Raw genomic sequence first — 21699 nt, 5'->3', positions numbered from 1 at the left:
ACATCAGAGAACAATTTAAAATACCAGATAGATGCTTTCTGTGGCACCTTCAAAGAAGTATGCAGACCAAAACTGACCAGTTTATTTAAGCCTTATTTTGACAATAAAAGATTGATTACATGACAAAACTAATAACTGCTACTCGAGTGTGTCTTATTCTTATTGTGTTTGTATTCATTGTACAATTATCATACAGTTTACACACAGTGGGGTTTCATTTACCTCAAGTTGTGCAATCTCTTCAGTTGTAAGGAATTAGATTTTCCTCCTTTGCACTTTTTGCATGGGATGGGAAGCATCATACAGGAAGTAAGAATGTCGGTTTCTCTTTCTTAGTGTTTTTATTTTTCTACTTTCTCCACTTGTTCCACCTTTGGACAAGTTCACTGTGAGGTGTTACCCACTTGGCTTTTCTTTGCAGCACGGACCCAAAGTGCACCAATAAAACATAAAGTGTTATTCTCGCCAATGGATGTTGTTACACCTCCAACTTTAGAGAACTGGCAGTAACAACAATGAAAGAAGTGCTGTGTGCTGCCAAGCCTAGAGCTCAGAAAACTCTCCGGAATCTCAGTCAAAGCTGTGTTGTATCTCTCCGGGAAGCACTGTACACCTTCAGGTGCATTTCATCCTTCAGATCACTATCCTATTGTTCTTTTGCCCTTACTTCTTTCCTCATTCAGTGTCCTTCAGAAAGTACAAAAAGAGGGAGAATTGATCATTATTACTCATGTTACATTTTGTCAGAGGAGCTACACAGCTTGATAGGATTTAGTATTGTGTTAAATAACAGCAAGTGTAAAGCTTCCAATCCTACACATCATCATAACTGATTTGCATGTGTGTAGGCCCATACGTGGTTTCTTCAAGAATCCCTTAATGATGTGCATCTAGTATTATTAGTTTGCTATTTATATTTTACACATTCGTAAGAAACAGAGAGTAACCCTAACCCTAACCCTTGGCAATGCACAGCAGAGGAACCCAAGAGATGCAATTTGAATGAAGAATCTCAACCATTGCTTTCAGATTCATAACTGAGTCAAACCAAACACACTTCATTCACACAAAATCAGGGATTTTCTTTGGTGTTTCTCATTTATCTGGGAAAAAGTCAAGTGAAAACTGTGCAATGTCAGATCTTGACTCAGGATTAAATAAAGACTTGAACAGTACTATCAAGTTAACATGATTGTGTTTTTTGTACTTTCTGTTTCCGGCGGCTTGTCTTCATTTGTTTTCCCGCCTTTTTTGATATCCTAGCCTAATTAGTTTCACCTGTTCACCATTAGCCCTGCAACCACCTGACCTCCTGTACCCCTACCCTTCATCCCCTCATTAGTCCTGCTTGTAGTCCTGGTTTTTGTTTGGTTTAGACTTTGTTGGATTGTTGTTTTTATCGTGTTCAGAAAGAATGTTCTGTTTGGTTTTTCCTTACCTTCTCTTGACCATGCCACGAAGGATTATCTCTTGTTATAGCCTACTGTATGTTCCTGTCTCCTGCATTTTGGTCCACCCTGCTCCACAGAAGTATGAAATGTAGACCCAGTGATTATTATGCCTCCAATGCATTGAAGCAAATGCTTGTACCATTATTATTTCACACTTAAAAATGCAATTTTGGGTCACAATTCATACATACATGTGTGAAGGCGGTCCAGGCCAAAAAAGACCGTACACATTGTGAATATTTTTGTTGTTGTTGTTAATATTTCTTTAAGAACACACTCAGCAGTACAACTGAAATGTAGCATCTTCAGGCAGCCATGTATTCTGAAAACAGCAATATGACACATGCTGTAATGACTTTTCCAAAACCACACAAAGAAATTGAGAGTTCAGAGGTTTATAAAACACCAGACTCGTTTGTGCTTTCATCAGAAATTGAAATGTGACACTTAAAAGGTTTAGAGGGAAAACATTTGCGAAATGAAGTGACTAAACAATCTTCTTTAAAGATTTTAAAGCTGGTTGAGACACTTCCGATCTGACTGATAATTCCTTTGAAATGTACATGGTCCCCTCAACATTTGAATGTTAAGCATCAGAGTTCAGATTCAGATATGTAAAAGATCCAGCCCCGGGTTGACCTACAGTGTCTTCTTCCAGGACACTTCCTCAGGTCTTCAAACGCTCGTACGTGCAGAATGTTTTCATTATTCATTTCCCCACCTTAGTTACCCGTGGGTGCGGCTGGATTATCGGCAGTGGCAGCCTCATATCGCTGCTGACCTTGAACTGTCATTTCTTTCAAACACAACCCCCCCACCCCCCACCCCCCCACTCGTTCAAACCTCTCCACAACCAATAAGATACGAAATGACCTTAATTAATGGCATTTCACCTCCTCTGCATTTCCCATCAGTCTCTGTGAATACCCCCCGGAGCGCTCCTGTGCCCAGAAACATTAAATATTCATATCTCCATCATTTTAATATTTAAGTCAATCAAATGGATTGCACTAGATAGAACTAACAGCAATTATCTTTACAGAGATAGGGAGATTTATTTAGTGTGATGAGTGACAGTTGGGGAAACATGAGGCTGGATGTCTGCGGCTCTCACTCTTCTCTCATTTTTTCGGTCTACGACAATGACTCTTTGAAGTGTTCCCTTGGCTTTAAACAAAACGCTTGGCACATGTGATGAGCAGTTTTGAAAAAGAGATATCAACTCTTAACAAAAAGTGTCACGAACCCTTTCACAGTTGCTGACAACATGGGAATTACAAACAGTTTTGCTATCAGAAGATTGTTGTGGATGAAATGGCTTAAAGAGCAGAAGTGGGAGACAATGAGCTTCACATTCAAAGGGTTCGTTGGACTTCTGCACATATCACAATTCAAAGCCACACATTTCAATTATATGCACTTCTTTTCCTGTGACAGGATGTGAGATATCTCCATTGGGAAGAAATCTTGTTCAATTTTAGCAGGTGACCCTGAAAAAGAATGGGCTCTTTCAATTATTCAGTATACTGAGTCATTATATTGCTTATCAGTATCAAATGTATTTAGTATCGGAACTGACTGCTTCACTTTCTTGTGGTAATAAATCAAGGATATAGACGATATATGCTGGATTAAATGAGGATCATGCAGTGAGGATCCTAGGAGCCTTACTGTTCATTACAGAAGCCCAGAGGGGCAAGTGGGATTTTCCAAGTCTGAACTTAATTGTTTTTGTTTCCTCGTCTGTGTATTGGAAAAGGTCAAAATGTGTTCTCGGGTTATTTAAATGAAAGGTTAAATACCATGGTATATATTAATATATTGAGACAATATTGTAGGTTTGATAATTGGTGCTTTCACAACATACTCCCACTATTACGTAATATGACTAAGGTGTAAAGTCAGATTAAAAAACAATCAGTTACATTCAGAAAAAAACTACATTACTGGGCTGGAGAAAGGGAAAAGACACTTTTGCAAAATTAACGAGATTTAAAATCTTTACAACAGCTTCAATGTTTCACAATATCAATATAACGTTAATAATAATAAGGAATTGCATTTATTTTTGCACTTTACATTACATATTTCATATTTTAGACATGTAATAACTCAATCCTGTGGACAACACCAACAGGAGCAATTTGGGTTGAAGTCCAGTTCACTTTTTTTTTTTGCTTCTTTGAAAAGACTTGCTTTTTTGTGTTGTTGTAATAACCATTTCGGTCACTAGAGGCAGTAGTGCGCCACTTTCCATTTCTCAAGACGATCAAAAACGTTCATAATTTCAGTCCTACATTCATGATAGAATTCACAACGAGGGTAATTATCTCCTTAAAATGAGGTCACATGATATATGTTTCAAACATGCATAAAAAGTTCTACTAGCTCTGATGTGTAACGTAAGCATTCATGTGAATAAGCATTTGACTGAACGCTGTTTCAAAATCACACTTAACTGTCTGTTGCACCATAGACATGTATAATGTGTAATGCTCTACCACACATTACCTACTATAATATTAAGTACATATTCTCTCTAACTCTCTGTCAGAGGTGGAAGAAGTACTCTTAGTCTTTTCCAAAAGTAATAGTAGGGTGCAAGTGAAAGCCCTGCAGTCGAGATTGTAATTAATTAAAAGTAAAACAGCATTAGCATTGGAATATACTTGAAGTACCAAAGTGCATTAATGTTTTCATCGTTAAATGTTGCTCTTGGGGCATGTGTGGTTTATTTGAACTACTTTATTTACTACTTGGTAGTTTAACACTTAATAATATATGAGAATGTATAAGTTGATTCATATCTTGTATGCATAGCCTAAATCTGCAAAGTAAATACTAACGAAATACGTAAAATATATTTAGTGGAGTACAAGTATAAAGTAGCATTATCTGGAAGTACAAATACCTCAACTAGTAACACTTGATTGCATGTACTTGCATTTGACCACTGCTCTCATAAAGGCTGTGTCTGAAGAATGCAATATGTTGTCTCATTCTTCATCTTACACAAATATGTGTTGATGTTTTTATTTGATTTTTAAAAGCCTCCTTCTTCTCTAATGCATCACTTTTTTCCATTATCCCCCCCATCTGCTATTGATCAGCAGCAGCAGCAGCTGCAAATCAGAACAGAATGGTACAAAATCCCCTGCATCAATTTACCCCCAACACACTGTAAAACTAAGATGAGACCGTTTGGTTATTGTGAAAAATAATCAGGTTTTGCTAATTTTCAGAATGTCCTCCTGAGATGTTCTCTTTATATGTCCTGTAATATTATATACACCTCGTGAAAAAAGACCCTATAAATAAAATTCCCCCTTGGTTTCTGCTTTTAATATCGACATATATCCGGGAGATCAAGTGTGCGCTCCCCTCCAGCATAGGAATGGCAGGTGCCCATAGGCTGGTGGCGCATTACTGTGCAGCGATGGGTGTTTTTTTTTTCACGCGTCACCAGTGGGCGCTTCTTCCTGCGTACAAAGAGAGCAGAGCCCGGGGATGCGCACAATGTGAGTGTCTCTCCGCTCAGAGGCTGTCCTCTCTGCTTCTTGCCAACATCTTGTGGAGTGTAATACGAGGAGCGTACCGGGTGCAGCGCGGATCATCCTCAACTCACTGACTCTGTGTGGGATTTACCGAGGCAGGGGCTGCAGTCAGTCCCATCCTCAAGGAGCGAGAGGCGCACTTACAGACGGAGCAGAATTAAGAGCAGAGCGCAAACCGGAGCATCAGCATCTCCTCTGGCTTCTGAGAGGACCAGAGTTACTGAGAGAAATGGCATCTGCTCACTAGAGTCACCAAAAAAAAAACTGACACTGGAATACAATCAAAGCAGTTTAATGAAGAGGAAAAAATAGACCAAGTAAGTATGCTTTTTTAAGTTCCCTATATTTTTATTGTAATGAACTTTGTTTGAAAATTAGTTGCAAATTCAAGTTGATTTGCATAATTAAATAAGCATATGTCCCTGTGGTTTTATCTTATGATCTACAATGGGAGAAAGGGCACTGAGACAGCGTGTGCATGCGGATAGTGGGCACATGAATGCTGCTGATAAATTCATTTCTACTCAAGTCTCAAATGGTTTGCATGGTCCCACTGGGAATTCTACTGTTGTGGCTCATTTCCCTCATCTAGGACAAAGTCCATATGGTGCCGCTCTGCTCAGTCACACAGTGAAAGAGCACCAGGAGGGAGGACTGGAGGAAAAGCTCTCTGTAACTTGTTTTAAGGCAATTATTTCTGCGGATGAATAGTCTATGTTTTAGGATTTCTCCCCAATTTGTGATTCTATGTCATAATTTTCTGATATTTCGAGTTTTTGAAGTCAATCTCCAACGGTGAAGTTGCAGCCTGTAGTGTTATTTAAGACATTAAAGCAATAGCTCAGCTCCATTAGTGTAATTTTGCCTGGAAAAGCAAATACGTTGGCCATCAGTGGTCTCTACACTTTGTTTCCCCTCCCCACCCAGACCGCAAAAAGGACAGACCCGGCAACAGAAGAAAAAAATAAAAATGCTTCAAAGTACCCCACTATTCAGCATGGTAATCACTCTCCCCCTGATCATGTTTATTTATAGATCCCTCACACATATTTTTGAGCAAATGAGAGGTGAAACGTGTCTTTGAAGACCTGCAGTAAATTATTCTATGAGGCTGTGCGGGGATGAGTTTGTGGCACCATTTGCTACAGAAAGCCCTTTTGATTTGAACCAGAGTGGCAATTACACCGCACAGCCAGATTCCTTTTCAACAGAGGTTGCGAAATGGATTGAATATCTAAAAAAAAAGAAATGTAAAAGAGCCTGCGTGAGTGTCTCCTGCTCCTCGTGCTTGACCTCCAGTCATGCCTGTGTCTGGGATGAGGATCCAGGGGATGTGCCTGGCTGATGATAGGGGGTTGAGAAATGGATCGCTGCTCCCCTCTCCTTTAAGTGCACTTACTCTCCTGCCCCTGCGTTAGGCAGCAGCTGAGGGATGCAGCCGTGTTTAACATAGGAGGAATCCACTGGGGGCGTCCGGCTGTCTTCCAGGGATTATTTTTTCCGCATGAAAATACACAGCTGTCTGCAGAGAGTCCTGCAGAGATGCTTATCCCTACATGTTTAGAATGTATCCAAAAAGAAGGTAAAGGTGAACAGTTTCTTGCTCTGTGTGAAGACCTTTACATTTGAGCCTAATGTTACGGCTCAGTAGAGCTGTCATCCACCGATGGAAAGCTCCTTGATTCGCGTCATAAGTAAAAGTAATATGAGCATTATGATAACTTCTATATGAAAAAGTGCTTAGAGGGGACTGGAAAAGCGCTATGTAAAAGCAGAACACTGAACGTACCTGCTTCTCACCGGAGTGAAATTTCACAAGCAGTTTATTCCACATCTATTCATCGCCGTGTGCTGTCCCCCAGCATACAGCCTTGACCTTAGTCACAGTTCAAATCATGCTATCCTATTCATACATGCGTCAGAAACATGTGTGAAGTGGCTACTTGCTTTTCTTTAGCTTGCCTGGAACATGTAGGAAACATCAGGAGAGATTATGCATACAGCTCTTTCATCAATGTTAATGTAACAGCTGGTTGAGTAGGGGGGTGTGCAATTACATGAGAAGCATTTTTGTTTTAAATGAGCCGTGGAAACATCTTATTCTCACCTAAGATAATGCAAAGCGATGACGCAACCAATACCCAACCATACTTTTCTTTTCACAGTTTTGCTGCACTGGTGAAACGCAGATATTAAGCCCTTTGTTTAGTTCCTAATCACCTCGCTTATTTTTTTCAAATCCACCCCTGCTCAGGTCTGTCGTTACTCTGAGTAAATTAGGCGGCATCAGTGCACAGTTGATTGTGAATTCTTCATTCATTGGCGAAAGCACAGAGCAGCTGTGTATTCAGATGGAGTCGGTCCCCGGGTGGCGGATCCTCGTCTCCCAGGTTCTCTTGCTGAGTGATTTAATGGAGATGGCATCAGAAAGTCATAAAGACAAGAAGTTAGTGGGAATGAATGCATCACATGCTGTAGTAAATTCATACCCTTTGTGCCACTGCTGTGCAATTTTGACAGTTTTTCTTGTGTGTGCAGGATCTCATATATCTTGATCTCCCAACTCTGTTTTGTGATCTGAATACCAAAACCTTGAGCCTGCACACCCTGTGATACAAACTGTCCTCGCCTCCCTCTCTTATTGGATTCTTTTTGCAATTACGCTGCCCTCCGGGGGCTTTAAATGGATGCCTTTAACCACCTTTCCTATCAATTATGTGCCAAACAACAGCCCCGCTAACCAAGAAGTCATCTCATTTACTCTGGAATGCGTTTAGCCAATGACATCCATTAGGTTTAGCTTCTGCGGAGGTGAAAGTGGGATGCCTCATTACATTTGGCAGAGCAATCTTTTGCTCATCATTTCGAGGGAGAAAGAAAATGCCATCTCACCTTCATCGTCCCACGAATCCCCGGAGGGAGTGGTTTTCTCTGCGTCCGGAGTTTTGTTGGGAGGGATTTTTGCTAAAGCTTCGGCTTATAGTTCCTCAAGGTTTGACACTGGTGCAGCTTTTTTGAAGGTCAGAAGTGATACAATTCTCTGAGCTCTGAAATGGATTTTGGAGCATCATGAGACTGTTAAGCTCTCCTGCGAGAGCCACTGAAAAGCTGTCCGCCGAAACTATAATTTTTTAAGGCAAGGGTGACCGTTCTTACACAATGATTTGGGGAAAAAATGGCATTCCTTTTGGCCTTTTAATGAACCATTAATGCTGACACGAATCAGCTACGATGGAAAACGCTCACAAATGAAAATGTCACTGCATGTTTTACAGGCTGCAGAATGAAGCTGTGCTTAGGGGCAAACATCCATCATATCAGCAGAGACACTGTGCTATGAACTGTGTAACAGCCAACTTGCAAAGAAAGTATTTCCAGGAGATTTTCTTCTCAGGATCTTGAGGCTTCTTGGAGTGATTTGGGATGACGAAGTCGGATCCCAGCAGAAACGAATGGCAGTTAATACTCCTCTCAAACTGAAAAATGCAGCACACATTTTTCTTTTTTCTGCTCTGGTAGAATTTCTATGCGTGTAATCCAATGTGATGGGGATTTAGAGTGGCAAAACGCCCCCGAAATTTTGAAAGACACCAGGAAATCCACTCTGAATCTCACTGTGCCTGCAATTACACCAGATGAGGAACAATTACCGGCGCCATGAGGGTCAAATACTCTCCATTAAGTTGTGATCAGGCAAATGTAGATTAAACTGTGTCTGCTCAGCACCACCAAGCTGCTTAGCACTCCTCCATACGGTTATCTAGTCATTCTTTCCACGTCAAACCACAGCCACAATCCTACAGTTACAAGTTTGTGAAACAACTGAGTGGTTTAATATTTTTCAAGAATTCTAAAGATAGCCCTCTCTTAATGCGCATAACAGAGTTGTGTTGTAAGGGGTCGGGATGAATTCTTAATCCTGAGAGGCGTATCAGTTTCTACTTATTGTGATGTAGGTCAGGGCTTGAGCAAAGCCCCTCCTGGGCCACTGATACCACAGTTACAATCTTATGGCTCTTCGTTTGACCTCCTTATATGGAAAGTTTAATGGCCATTTAGGTCATTGATCACCAGTTGGATTGGATATCTGATACAGCTATTCGTGGATGATGTGTCTTTGGGTGTAGGTCCAATTGACAATAATAGGTGATGGGGAGTGGGAGATATCTGCAAGGATTAAGATCTCCTACCATGAACTTAAATCACGATATATTGAAATTGCAGTATAACGATTGCAATGTATGTTTTTAGATAGAACAAGCAAATTAGTGACGGCCTAATACAACCGGGGATATTAAAGTGGCACTCCAACAATTAAATATCATCTTTCCACAATGTGAGGGAACAATCATTTTGAAAATCAGTTTGGATCGTCCTCATATGGGCCAAGCTTCAAAACCACTGCATACTACATTTCCCATAATGCGACCATAGCATACTTTCTACTCCACACCAACAGCCCGTAATGCATGAATTTATTTAGTTTCGTGTATTTGCCGTGCCTCTGGAGCCTCATTTATACGAAAAGCTAACGCTGCTGGATCATGGACAAAAATACTCATCATTATCCATGATTTTTCCATCTGTTGTGTTGAATGAAAAATGCTTAAATTAAACAGCAAACAAGCCTGAAAGAATAAGTAACTGCAATGTAATCACTTTCCTGTACTGTGTTACATACAGTAGGTCGTATGCATGTAAACGGTCTATCTATCTAACATTTGGCTTGCGCCTCAACGTATTGTACGGGATTGGCTAAGGGGGCGGGAAATCTCTAAGCTGTTGACAAACCCCAACAGAGTCGGGCAGCTAACCAATCAGAGCTGACTCTGCTCTGGTTTCAGACAGAGGGTGAAAAGGGGTGCTGCAGCACAGGCAGTATGAGAAAAATAAAGAGCTTTTTGAACATTAAAGCATGGAGACATGTCCCAGGAGAGGAATAAAACACAAATATGTAGCTGAAAACGAGCAAAATAGGGCCCTTTGATTTCAAAATTGAGCACGTTAAACTATGTGAATCTCACAGTGCATTGTCTTTATAACGGCCTAAATTGTAAACCGATGTCAGTGTGTAAAATTGTTGCAGAGCCCATGTAAACTTTGGTGGAATTAAAGGTTTACCAAGCACAGTAAATATTGTTATTTCAGCCCACATTTAGGGCACACAATGAAACCCATCCTCGTGTTTTAGTATGTGACATTATGTGTGCATACTAAAACAAATACAATCAGTTTGCTTACATAAAGCCGCCGACTAAAGTCTTTGTTAAAGTGTGAAGTGGCATTTTGTAGATTGCTGGAACACAGACTGCCGGCTCCTATTAATGGTTAAATATGAACACTATCTTTTGAGGTCAATCCCTCCTCTTCCTCACTTCCCTTTTAAAGCTGCACATTGAGCTTGTTAGGCGAGATGAAAAACATACCCATTTAGCAGCTGTTTCTTCTTCTCTGCAACTTTTTGAAAACACATCATCCTCAGGTTCCTGTCTGCTGTTCCCTTCTCAAGATTCACTTTGTCTTCATTTATAATATCTCCCGAATAATAAGAACCTATTATGTTACTAAGCAGTGCTATAATAATGTGTTTTTCCTAATGAATGCATGTTGTATTTGGATCAAAATGTCATATTTTAATCACATCCATAATTACTTTCCCTTCAGATTAAAATTCTTGTATTCAAGGGAGCGCATTCCAGTCGACAGCAATTGGATGAGAGTCTTATTAGCCCTCGGCAACTAAAGATGATGTTTCCATGGAAACAAATTGTTCTGCTATCAATCACCGGATGCCTTGCAGGTAAGATATTTTAACACTTATTATATTTCACTCTGACTGCACTTGTTTGTGTCAGGACAACATCTCTCCTAATAAATGTGTGTTTCCTGTTCCATATACATTACCATATCATGTCGCTTTTTTTCACAAACAGAAAACAAGTCGGTGAGATTAAAGGCTTCAAATTAGAAATCAACTCTGAGGAATAATTCAAGATCCTTAAATGTGATGGAAATGTAAAGAAAACTGCTGAAAAGACCAACCTTAATTATATTTAATATATCAGACACCCCTTTAGCAGCCTGGCTATTTATACACTCTTTGATCCTCTCACATTTTTCATAATGTATGACAGTATGGGCTCAAGCATCACCATCTACAATGAAAACTGAATGATACTGAAAATAACGGATCAAAGCCTGTCCGGTGGCGCCATCACATCCTAAAAAATACATATTCTGGTTGTTTTTTGAGAGCATTACTCATCGTTGTTGTCTAAAATTAGCTTTGAGATATATTAAAAGTCTTGCCCCAGATCCTATTTCCGCATCCAGTGACTAGTGTGTAACAATGACTAGGAAAAGGATGAATGGCGACTTTAAAATACCAAACTCTGGAGCCCATTACCGACTAAACTCGAATTAATTTCTAATATATAACACTTTACAGCAAAGGTTAAGAGCTGGCTGAAAGCAAACTATAGCTGTACTTATTTCTACTAATTAAGTTTTAATTACCATGGTGTATTTGCATTTTAATGACTCTGCAAACTGTATATTTTAATGGCACTTTTCAAGCAAAAGCCCAACTAGGGACAGGTTAAAAAATTAGCATCAGCTATAAATTCCCAGGGCCGCACATCAGTGTCATTGTCTGCATTTGCACTATGTTAAATTACATTGACCTATAAATAAAATGGGTTTAATTTAAAGAGCAGTTCTGTCTGAGTAGTAGCAGTGTTTATGAATGACAGAGTTTCATTCATTAGTGAGTAGAGAATCAGAACTGAAAATAAATAAAGTTTCCCAAAACAAAAAGGCTTCACTGATTAAGTAACAGTCATTAAATAAGCAGCGTTCGGGCATGATGTCCTTCACTGCTCCCGTCCTACTGAGATTTTTACGGCACGCTGTCAGGCATGACCGGGGAGTCCGATCCCATTCCTGTTTATGGCCTGTCCAGATCATTATCGGGATCCATGCGATGAATCCAGTCCTCTGCATTTTGGACACAATCCACTTGCCGCTGTGGCTTATTCTGCCCTTGCGTGGCCGCCTGGGATTCGAGCGGTAGAAGCACAGACACTCCAGCAGAATGTCAACCCTTGTTCAAGTGACATTGTAAATCCCAATGAATGTTATTCAAATTGGCTCATGGGTAATTCACGCCCCGGTACTCAAGGGACGCAGATCCAAGCGGGCTCACCTTCCTAGCGGACGAGTGTTTTGAACAGGGCTTTAAAGTGCAGTTCTTATTCAGTGTTGTGATGGAAACCCTTGAAAATCACTACGCCTGATAATAACAATCATAGTGATGTCTGAAGTGACATGTTGCCTGGCTCTATATTCTAGGAGATAACAAAATACAATTACACCTTACATGTGAGGTGGCATGGCATCCTCTCCGGATTCACACGACAGACATTTCAATTATTTTCTGCTTTGATTTCAGCACGTCTATTCACTCTGTTTCAACCTTTTATTTGAGGACAGTGACAGATAGAGATTAGGCTACACTAATATTACAGTTATTGTACTTTTATTAGAATAGCTGCGTCCGATTTGTGTTATCCCAATATTTCCGATAACTCCAGAGCATTATTTAGCTCACACTCTATCCAAACCAACTTACAATGAGTGGGTTCGACCATGAGGAAACAAAAGCAAGTATCCTGCAGGTGCAAGAAGCCAAAGCAATTTAGGCTCTACTGCATTAGCTTCAATTAAACCAAAACCTTCCTAAGTGTGCAGAAGAGAGATTTTCTATCCTACTATTTTCTTATGGGCCAAGGTGCCGTAGAAGCAGGTGGGTTTTCAGTCTACGACAAAAGATGTGTAGTCTTTCTGCTGCACTGAAGTAGGTTCCACCATTTTGGATCACATGGGTAATTCACGCCCAGTAAAGACCAAATGTAAAAGTCTTCATTTATTTTTGTGTGTTTTTTTTTCAAAATTCATGGCATAATCATTTATACCATAATGTTTTTAATGTTAGTGTTTCAGATTGCCCCAAATGTTTACTGTTGTTTGGTTTTCACCCGCTGTAATTGAAAATGGAGCCCAATGTTCTCCATTTTTCTGATCAACCAAACCAACATTGTCACAGGATCTCGTTTTTATAGTGAAATATGTTTTGATTCCTTCACATACTACCACCGGTTACAACCACGTGTAGAACTGCTAGCCACATGCTGCAATCTGTTAGCAGTAGGATATTAATTAGGCCTACTCCGGCCGTCTGTTGGCTCTGCTTTCATTTAGTACCAGATTGTGTTCCACATCCTTTCCTTTTAAGCTGCTGGCAGATGAGTGCATCCTTATGGCCTCAATTAACCGGTGCATTGGAAGTATGACATAGATGTTCTGAAAATAGATTGTTCTGCTTTATTTATCATCCCTGTCACTTGCAGGGAGCAGTTAATTACTGAGGAAGTATGTGAAAAAGGGCTTTCTGCATCAGTAGTCAATTTTTTGTAGACTTAAGAACCCATCTTAAGTCCTCAACTATTATTATCTATCATTATGGCAAGTCATTTAGGGCTGCAAGTAACAATTTCTGTCTCAATCTCCAGAAGAGTTTTCTTATTTAATAGGTAAAAAATGTCCATCGCAGCTCCTTAAAGTCTAATGTGATGTCTTTAAACGTATTCATTTGTCTGTCCAAAACCCAGGTATTCAGTATAAAACAGCAGGATACTCTCCATATTTGAGGCTCTAAAAACTGAATTTTGATGAGTTTTGCATCAACAAAAACTTGAACAATAATCAAAATATTTGGCCATGATTTCACAATCATAGGACAATTAGTCAGTTAATTGTTGTGAGCTTTGTTCAACTGCCTTAAACTCTTTTAACACCATTATCCGGCTGAATATTCAGACATAAACCATTAAAAGACATGTTGGCATTACTTTAATTTATACATTGGAGCTTTAAAGCAGGAAGATTATTTACATTTTGGACAGTAGGAACAATATGATGATTAATCACCATTCTCATTGGTTTTTACTTAACTATTCCCACCTTCAAGTTCAAATAAAAAAAGGAATATATATATATATATATGGCAACATGAATAACTAACAAGAGTAAATGGGATTTGGTCATTTTAATGCAAGATAAGTGAAGGGTTCGGATTGTCCTATTGCATTCATTTGCTTGTCTTTTGAAAGACGTGTAGTATAATGACAAAATAATACACTCTGAGTTGCTGTAGGTTTAACAATGTGTCCTCACAACGTCTTCTCCATTATTTTCTCTTAAGGTCAAAAAGACAATTTCTCTGGCTTGTACTACCACTGACTTTCTCCCCCTCTCCCCAGCCTGTACAGAGGATGTCATATTTCAAGGGCCAAGATGGAGGACGGAGCCAAGTGACCTCATTTTGCCGATCGACTCCCCGGACCAGCAGGCTACCATCACGTGCGAGGCAGAGGGGAGCCCTCCTCCGCAGTACAGGTAAATTACCACATCAAAGTTACAATTCCCCACAAGCCTCAAGCCTCTACCTGCTTTGGCTCCACATCCGTTTCACAGGGTGGAAATCCATTGCTGCTTAATTGCTTGTGAATCTTCATTGCTTGCTTCTACGGAAATCAAAGAGTGTACCGATAGCGTTGATAGCGATTGATTTGTTTAAGAACAACTGGACATAAATGCTCGAGAGATTGTGCACCATCTAATGAAAAGTCAGGCATCAAAGAGCTAAATTGAGCATCCATTTCTAATTGAAAGAAAAGCTTATCTATCTCAGTTAGGGCTATGATGTAGCGTTGGAGTCGTGAAGGCGCCACTGGGTTTGATGAATATGCCAACACCTCAGATGTGAGTGAGGTTAACTTTATTAATGATGAGATTTAAGCCACAGAATGGCTTAAGCCGATGATTTGTAATACGGTGAGCGGCTTAAGAAAATCATTAGGAGAGAAAAGTGGATTCAAGCGACTCATTTGCACCACAGATCCTTTGATATCTCCCCAGCTATTCCCCCGACGGGGCAGAGAGACTGCCTGAAAATGGCAGCTGGCCGTGTTCTTTTTTTTTTGTATGTGTGGTGGATTGTGTTTCGGAGCTTGGTCAGCACCATGTAGATGCCCAGCAAGCAGGGGAGAGAGGCAATAACCTTGTGAGTGACATTCTGTTAAATGCTTACATTTCCTATAATGCATCTGCTCTGAAAACATGGTCCAGGCACAGCAGCAGGGGGTATCATTATACTTGTTGTGCAACCGGAGCTATCTCAGGAGAGTCAGCCGAAACCATCACTTGCATTATTTTACTCGCAACCTAAAGAATATTCTCTTTCAGGCTCTTTGCGCAGCAGAAGGCAGCAAAGAAAAGAAAATAACCACAGATAAATGGACCTAATGCTATATACTTAGCCTAGCATCCACAAACAGGGAAACAGCATAAGATATTGATCCTTTTTCCATCCCTCCTCTGTTGATCTTTCTATTTTTCCCCATTATATATTAAAGGAGTTTTTCCTTAGCTGACTTTAGGGTCTAAAGAGTTTGTGAGTCATACTGCAGGTTTTAAGTTCCTTGAGACTAAATATGTGATTTGTCACATTTGAAATAAGAAGCACAAACGTAATTCCCATACGACTGCATTGTCATTAACGTTTTAAAGGAAATACATGTTGTCCCTTTCTCAATCGTTCCAGACTATGTGTCACAAATAATCAAAGTCTGTGTTTGTGTCCATTGATCAAGTCGACAGTAACAAAAAAAATGACAGTCTGTAAAAACGTAGTACATGTTACGCTAACCCTAACCCTAATTCTCTAAGGCATGATATTTTGCAAAACCCACTTAAGTCATTTAAATTTTGCCTTTTTTACTGTTTAGTTTATTGCCAGGTACTTTTACTCATACAAGGAATTTGATTTGTTGTCTGGTGGTGCGAACATAAACCATCTAAGAAAATAAATTGTAAAACTAGGTTAAAAATATAACGTGCGGTGGACCCAGGTTCGAATCCGGCCTGAGTCCCCTTGCCGCGCATCTTTCCCTCTGTCTACCTGTTTCTGAACTGCAGTTGTTGCCCAAACAATTTATATATATATATAAAAGAAATATTTTGAAGAAACTATTTAGCATTTAAAAAGAAAATGCTTCAGACAAAAATTTACAACCAATTTTCATTTAAATATACAAAGAACCTTAAAAGCTAAAAGTATTCAGAAAGATTGGCTAACATGTTGGAAATGTTACTTAACAAGAACCATTGTCAAACGTGAAGTTGAATTTGTTGTTGAGTTGATGCCACATAGTTTACGACTAAAAAACAACCTTTGAGTTCAGATTTCAAATAATGTGATGCAGTGAAATGAAGCTGTTGTTTCACTTCACCCCACTCGAGTGCACATTGTGTGACTCCTATAAAAAATGTTCCATTTGTAATGTGTTCTAAGAGCTGTAGCAATGGGACTCCACTAACTTTCCAACATTCTGGAGCACTCATCTTTCATCTAGGTCAACTCACTGTATGGGGTCATTGCTATCAGTTATGAATAGAAAAATCTGAAAGCAGGTTTAAAAGGAAGAAGTGAGTGAGCAAACTCTCGACACTAATGATTGACATTTCTGGTAATGCTTTTAAAAGACACTACATTTTTACCCTTAATCTCACTTTGAGGAAAGAGTCATATTTTTCTGCTTTATTTGGGTTGCATCAGTTTTCCTGACGCTGATCGTCCTTGACTTGTTTCACTCCGGGCGAGGAGAGGACATTTTCATCCAGATGATAAAATAGAGAGAATAAATATCCTAGGCAATTCATTTCCCCAACGCTGAAATTAAAACCTCAAAATGTCGTGAGCTGACTGAAAAAAAATGCCTGTAGGAATTTGTAATGCTGTGACTTTCACCACACTCAAACTATGGGCCTAGACCCTGCAAATGAACAGTATTTGTATAATTAGATATGCCAAACGAGAGGGTATTACATTCAGAGCTCCACACTTAATTTCCTCAGTTACTGTAGCTATTAAGAAAAAAATCATCCATTTCGTTTAATATCCATAGAAAAAATTGGGTCACACAATATTGAATTTGTCAGAGAAGATGACGTTAACCCTTTGGTGCCAAAAAAAGCGTTGAGGACATCAGTTCTCTGGCAGTAGGATGTTTAACCGCAAAGTATCCTACAGTGATAATGGATAGAATATAAAATGATTAACCAGATTTAATCTGAATTAACAGGACGATGGCTTAAAATACTGAATGTATTGGATGTTTAGCAGAGCTGCAATGATCTAAAATGTAGAAATACATGATTAAGGCTGGTGTTAATCTACATGTTCTCATCGTCTGCAAACCTTGTGAACATAACCAGACACATTAGTTTAACAGAGCTCGAGTCTAACTAGTGGATCTCACCTCAAAGCCCGTTGATTCCCACTGAAGACGTAAATATTAAAACAAGTAAATAAGAATAAAACGCTGAGTGAGTTCCTTTAACAGCTGGCTGTTTTTTAGCAAACGTATCACAAACAGGGGTAAATGGCGCCTTTTTTCGGGAGCTATTTCAGCAGCGGATTAATACAAATGGGATGCTCAAGTGAGTATTAACATCAGGAGGATGGTGTATGTGGGTTGAGTCAAAATAAACTACAGTGCTCATATTCAAAGTAATAATCACCAGTGTTACCTTGTGACTCATTAATGTGGCTTTAACATTATGGCTCGAGCACGGATTTGTTTGCAATCAGAACGCAATACCATCCCAAACAACTGGCTCATGCTTTGCCTGATGTGAAAAATAACTAAGAACATGTCTAGGTTAACTAGTCAGCTGCGAATATGGTTTGACCCCCAAAAAAAGTGCAATTCAATGGATTATTGTGTTCAGGTGTTCTTAATAACATACTAAAAGTCTACCCAAACCTGACCACGACAAAGATAATCGTGGTAGGGTTAGGTTACCTGATGTGCAGTCAGAAACGGTGTGCTCATGTGCTCAAACTGCTTTATATATATGTGTTATTTTATTGCCGTTGTTTGCTGGAAAAGGATATTTTGTTCATTTAATAAACACTTGTATATCCTCCGCAATAACCCAATGAAAGCCCATTAGCAATACACACTGCTGGTTCTCCATAATGAACATAGGGGGTGGACAGACTGTTTGCTGTTCTTCTCTGTGATATTTCTTAACAATGACAGAATAGCTTGATCACGATTGGCATTTGTTTACAACTTTTGGACCGCTCATGAATACAGCGTGAACACAAAGGGAACGCTAGAGAAATGCAACGACGGTATCAAATTAGTCGCTGAATTGGAACCAAGCAAACAAATGAGCTGATCTGAATCTGAAGATGAAAAGCCCTTAGATGCAGCAGGATTTGACAGGAAAAAGAATGTGTAAACGCACCCTGCTTTAAATCGTTATCAGTAACTGTGTCAGAGACTGTCAAAGACTTTAAAGGCTTTACAGACTGTTGCTCAACAATCACGCATGGAAAAATCCATCATGCAAAAAACCCCGGCAGATCGGGATGTGATGCAGACATTTTGGAAGATGCAGGGAACCGCTAACTACAGGAGAGTGTAAACAGCCACAATGTTAAAAAGTAACTCATCATCATTTAATTGCTCCTGTGATACTGAACACTATGGAACAGTGTTATAGAGGTGGATGAGTAATTCAACAGGCTGTCTGACAGGTTTGAAAATCCCATCCAGTTGGTTTTAATATTATAGAGAAGGGAGAGAAAATGAGAATATAATGTTGTCAATTGTGGTTACGCTCATATCCCTTTCACTGGTTAGCTTCATATGGTCTGGATTTGTATCCAACACTTGGATGCTCCCCTGCACCTCGCCCACTCGCTGACACCATGAATATATGAACAGGAACCCTGACAGTTCTTCAGTTGACAAATAGTCCGTTGTAGCGCCAGAGCACACTCCAGGGCTCAGAGCCGTGCTTTATGAATACACCTGTCACTGTGTTTACTATGAATCTGCTGTAACACAGGATCAAGGGCACAGCAGTGATTGGAAAGCGGGGAATAAAAAAATACTCTGGCTGGTGTCTGCTATCATGTAATGTGACTTCAGGCAGATGTATGACTCTACCTTTTGTTTACGGGTCGGTTCAGGGTAACAGGGACATAAATAGAAATGGGACGGCATTATTGGAAGATTGGTCGTTATGAAAGAGCCAGATATCACAGCTGAATGTAGAAATTGTTTAAAGTCATGTCGATTTTTATGTTGTGAGGGTTTACTCCTCCTTTTACAGGTTGAGAAAAATTCTATGATTCTTGGGCTCATGAGATCAATTCAAAACCAAAGGGATAAACTGGAAGAAGGCAAGTACACACAAGCTTGGTCAGAGGCCTTATGCTTCAAACTATGACGGTACCTCTCTAGAGTCAATTTCTGCTCATTACATGCATTGGGGTCTTTCAGAATTAACATTGGTTTGTAATGAAATGTACACTTTCCAGCTTGTTTGATGCATATCATCTTTTAAAAATAAACGTACAATGTTTACTTGTTTTTTAAGTTTACTTATGCAACACAACTTGGTTAGGTTAGGCAAAAAAACATCTTTACAAGGCTTCAGAAGAAAGGTTTCGGATGACGATTAGTGTTGAGTAGGGTCAAATTGTGGTTTAATCCAAACAGGATGATAGGGTTAGGGTAAGTGTATGTTACATAGAATAACTGTTTGTGACTTGCAGAGGTAAGGTGGGATGAAGGTTAGGGTTAGGGTTAAGTTAACGCTTGGTTTCTATAAAGTCGGTGCGTTGGTATCGTAGTCCAAGCCACCCTGACCAAGCCTCTTTGAGTATGGAGTGAGATAGGCTTGGATATATGGTCTTTGAATTATTTACTCTGTCTGCTCTTGACGAATGTGCTTGTATTTATTAATTTGACTTTTACAATGAATAAAAGCATCATATTTCCAGACTATAAATTGTAATTGTAACTGGTGTTAAATCTGCTGTTCACATGTACTGTATTTATGCTGTTATGTCAGTAATTGCTAAAGACTTTTAAGCTGGAACACAGACGCACAAACCCACACACACACACACTCTGGTGGGTTTAGGAATATTTATTGTCTAACATTTGGCTTAAAAGCCAAATGGACATCAATTTATTAAAACTGAACAGCAATAACCTACTGAACATAATTGTCGAGAGTACCCCGGTCAGCAGTTGAATTTCCATTATCAGCTCAAAGAACTGTGTGTGCGTGGGTGTGTGTGTGGTCACTGCCGTCTCTGTGGGTGTCTGGCCTCAAGGAAAGGCAGGTGAGCCAGTGCTGCAGTACAGTCCCCAGTCTATTTGATGAGTACACCTCATGCAAAATTGATGTGAACCTCAAGGTCACAGGGAGTTCATTCAGAGCACGCTCAGATCAGCCCGCGCCTGCAGCACCGCAGCACACTGTTCTCCCGGATCTACTGTAAGCTCCTCCGCCTGATGTGGTGTTAGATGGAGTATATGATTCGGTTTTAGCTGTGCTGACAGTACGACCTCCGCTCTGCCTGAGTCACCTTCTGTTACTTACTGATGCAGTTTGTGTTTGAGAGACGGAATTATACAGGAGACAAAAAGTAGAGACAATCTTGCAACCAACAGAGACCTAAAATTGGGGAAAGGTACCTTACTCACTTGTTACCTTCCAGCTCCCTTTATTGGGTCGCACACATCTTTGAACTCAACATTTCTTTTACATATTTTGGCAAATTTTTGTGTTGCCAAAATCAAAAACACAGGGGGAAAAAATGGCCACAATAGCCTCTGATCCCCCTAGCAAAGCGTACCCATCTTTAAACACAACCTGTATTTAGATTTTCTTAAAAGTTTCATGCATGTCTTGCTTTGTTGTGATGCTATCAAGGTCACAAAATCTCTCCACAGTCATGCACCCCCTTGCTCAGACCGCACCCATCTTCGATCTTGAGTTTCATATTGATTCACACCTGTATGTTTTGTTGGCTGCGTTTGGCATGGACGAAACACTATCATGGTCACAAAATCCTCCCATAGACACACACACACACACATGCGCTGACGCACAGGTGAAAACAAGGTGAAAACAATAACAGCATGGCTGGCTCTCTCTGCGGGAAGACTTTGCTATGATTGATTATGCTCATTACCAGTAGGCTGCACACAGGTAGAAAACTTGCTTATTGGTTTTAGTTTTTCAAGCGGAATTTACTCAAAATGAAATTAGTAGGGTTTTGTAATGTTTTTTTTTTTTAGTTTGTGACCCCTTAAAACCAAGCAATGTCTAGTTGTGACCCCCCCATCATGGGATTAGGGGCTTTATATGGACATTAGTTGCGAGCAAGATAGATGTTCTTTCTTAGATAGAGGTTTCTAGAAGCCCTCTTATTTATTTTTTTGCAGTTTTCCCTTTCCTGTAGTGCGTTATATAGGTTTTAGTGCATGTAAACAGTCTGCAAAGGCTAAAAGAGTTTCTCTCCCACACCTTCCCCCCTCCCCACCCCCCCCTGCCTGACATGCTTTGATTTGACTCCTTTGTTTACTTCTGTAACAAAGTGACATCACTTTTTAACACCTGTGCTTCTACTGGCTAGCGCTCCAACACATCGTACGTGATAGACCAAGGGGCGGGACATCTATAAGAGGTTGACCAATCACAACAGAGCCAGCCAGCTAACCAATCAGAGCAGTGCATTTAAATAATTGCACAAAGTGATG

General features: G+C 39.9%; 1 protein-coding gene across 1 annotated transcript in view; it reads left to right on the top strand.

Moving 5' to 3' along the window:
- The first annotated feature begins 4995 nt into the window (after positions 1 to 4995).
- The window catches only part of cntn3b (contactin 3b), a 50202-nt gene continuing 33498 nt past the window's right edge, over positions 4996 to 21699 (top strand). Inside the window, exons 1-3 of the mRNA XM_063909793.1 lie at positions 4996 to 5322; positions 10670 to 10805; positions 14326 to 14461. Coding sequence (XP_063765863.1) covers positions 10751 to 10805; positions 14326 to 14461 — 191 coding nt within the window. The 5' untranslated portion in view covers positions 4996 to 5322; positions 10670 to 10750. The remainder of the gene's footprint in view (positions 5323 to 10669; positions 10806 to 14325; positions 14462 to 21699) is intronic.

This window comes from Eleginops maclovinus, chromosome 20 (genome assembly GCF_036324505.1).
Source record: "Eleginops maclovinus isolate JMC-PN-2008 ecotype Puerto Natales chromosome 20, JC_Emac_rtc_rv5, whole genome shotgun sequence".
Classification (NCBI taxonomy): Eukaryota; Metazoa; Chordata; class Actinopteri; order Perciformes; family Eleginopidae; genus Eleginops; species Eleginops maclovinus.
This window is presented reverse-complemented; position numbering and strand designations above follow the sequence as displayed.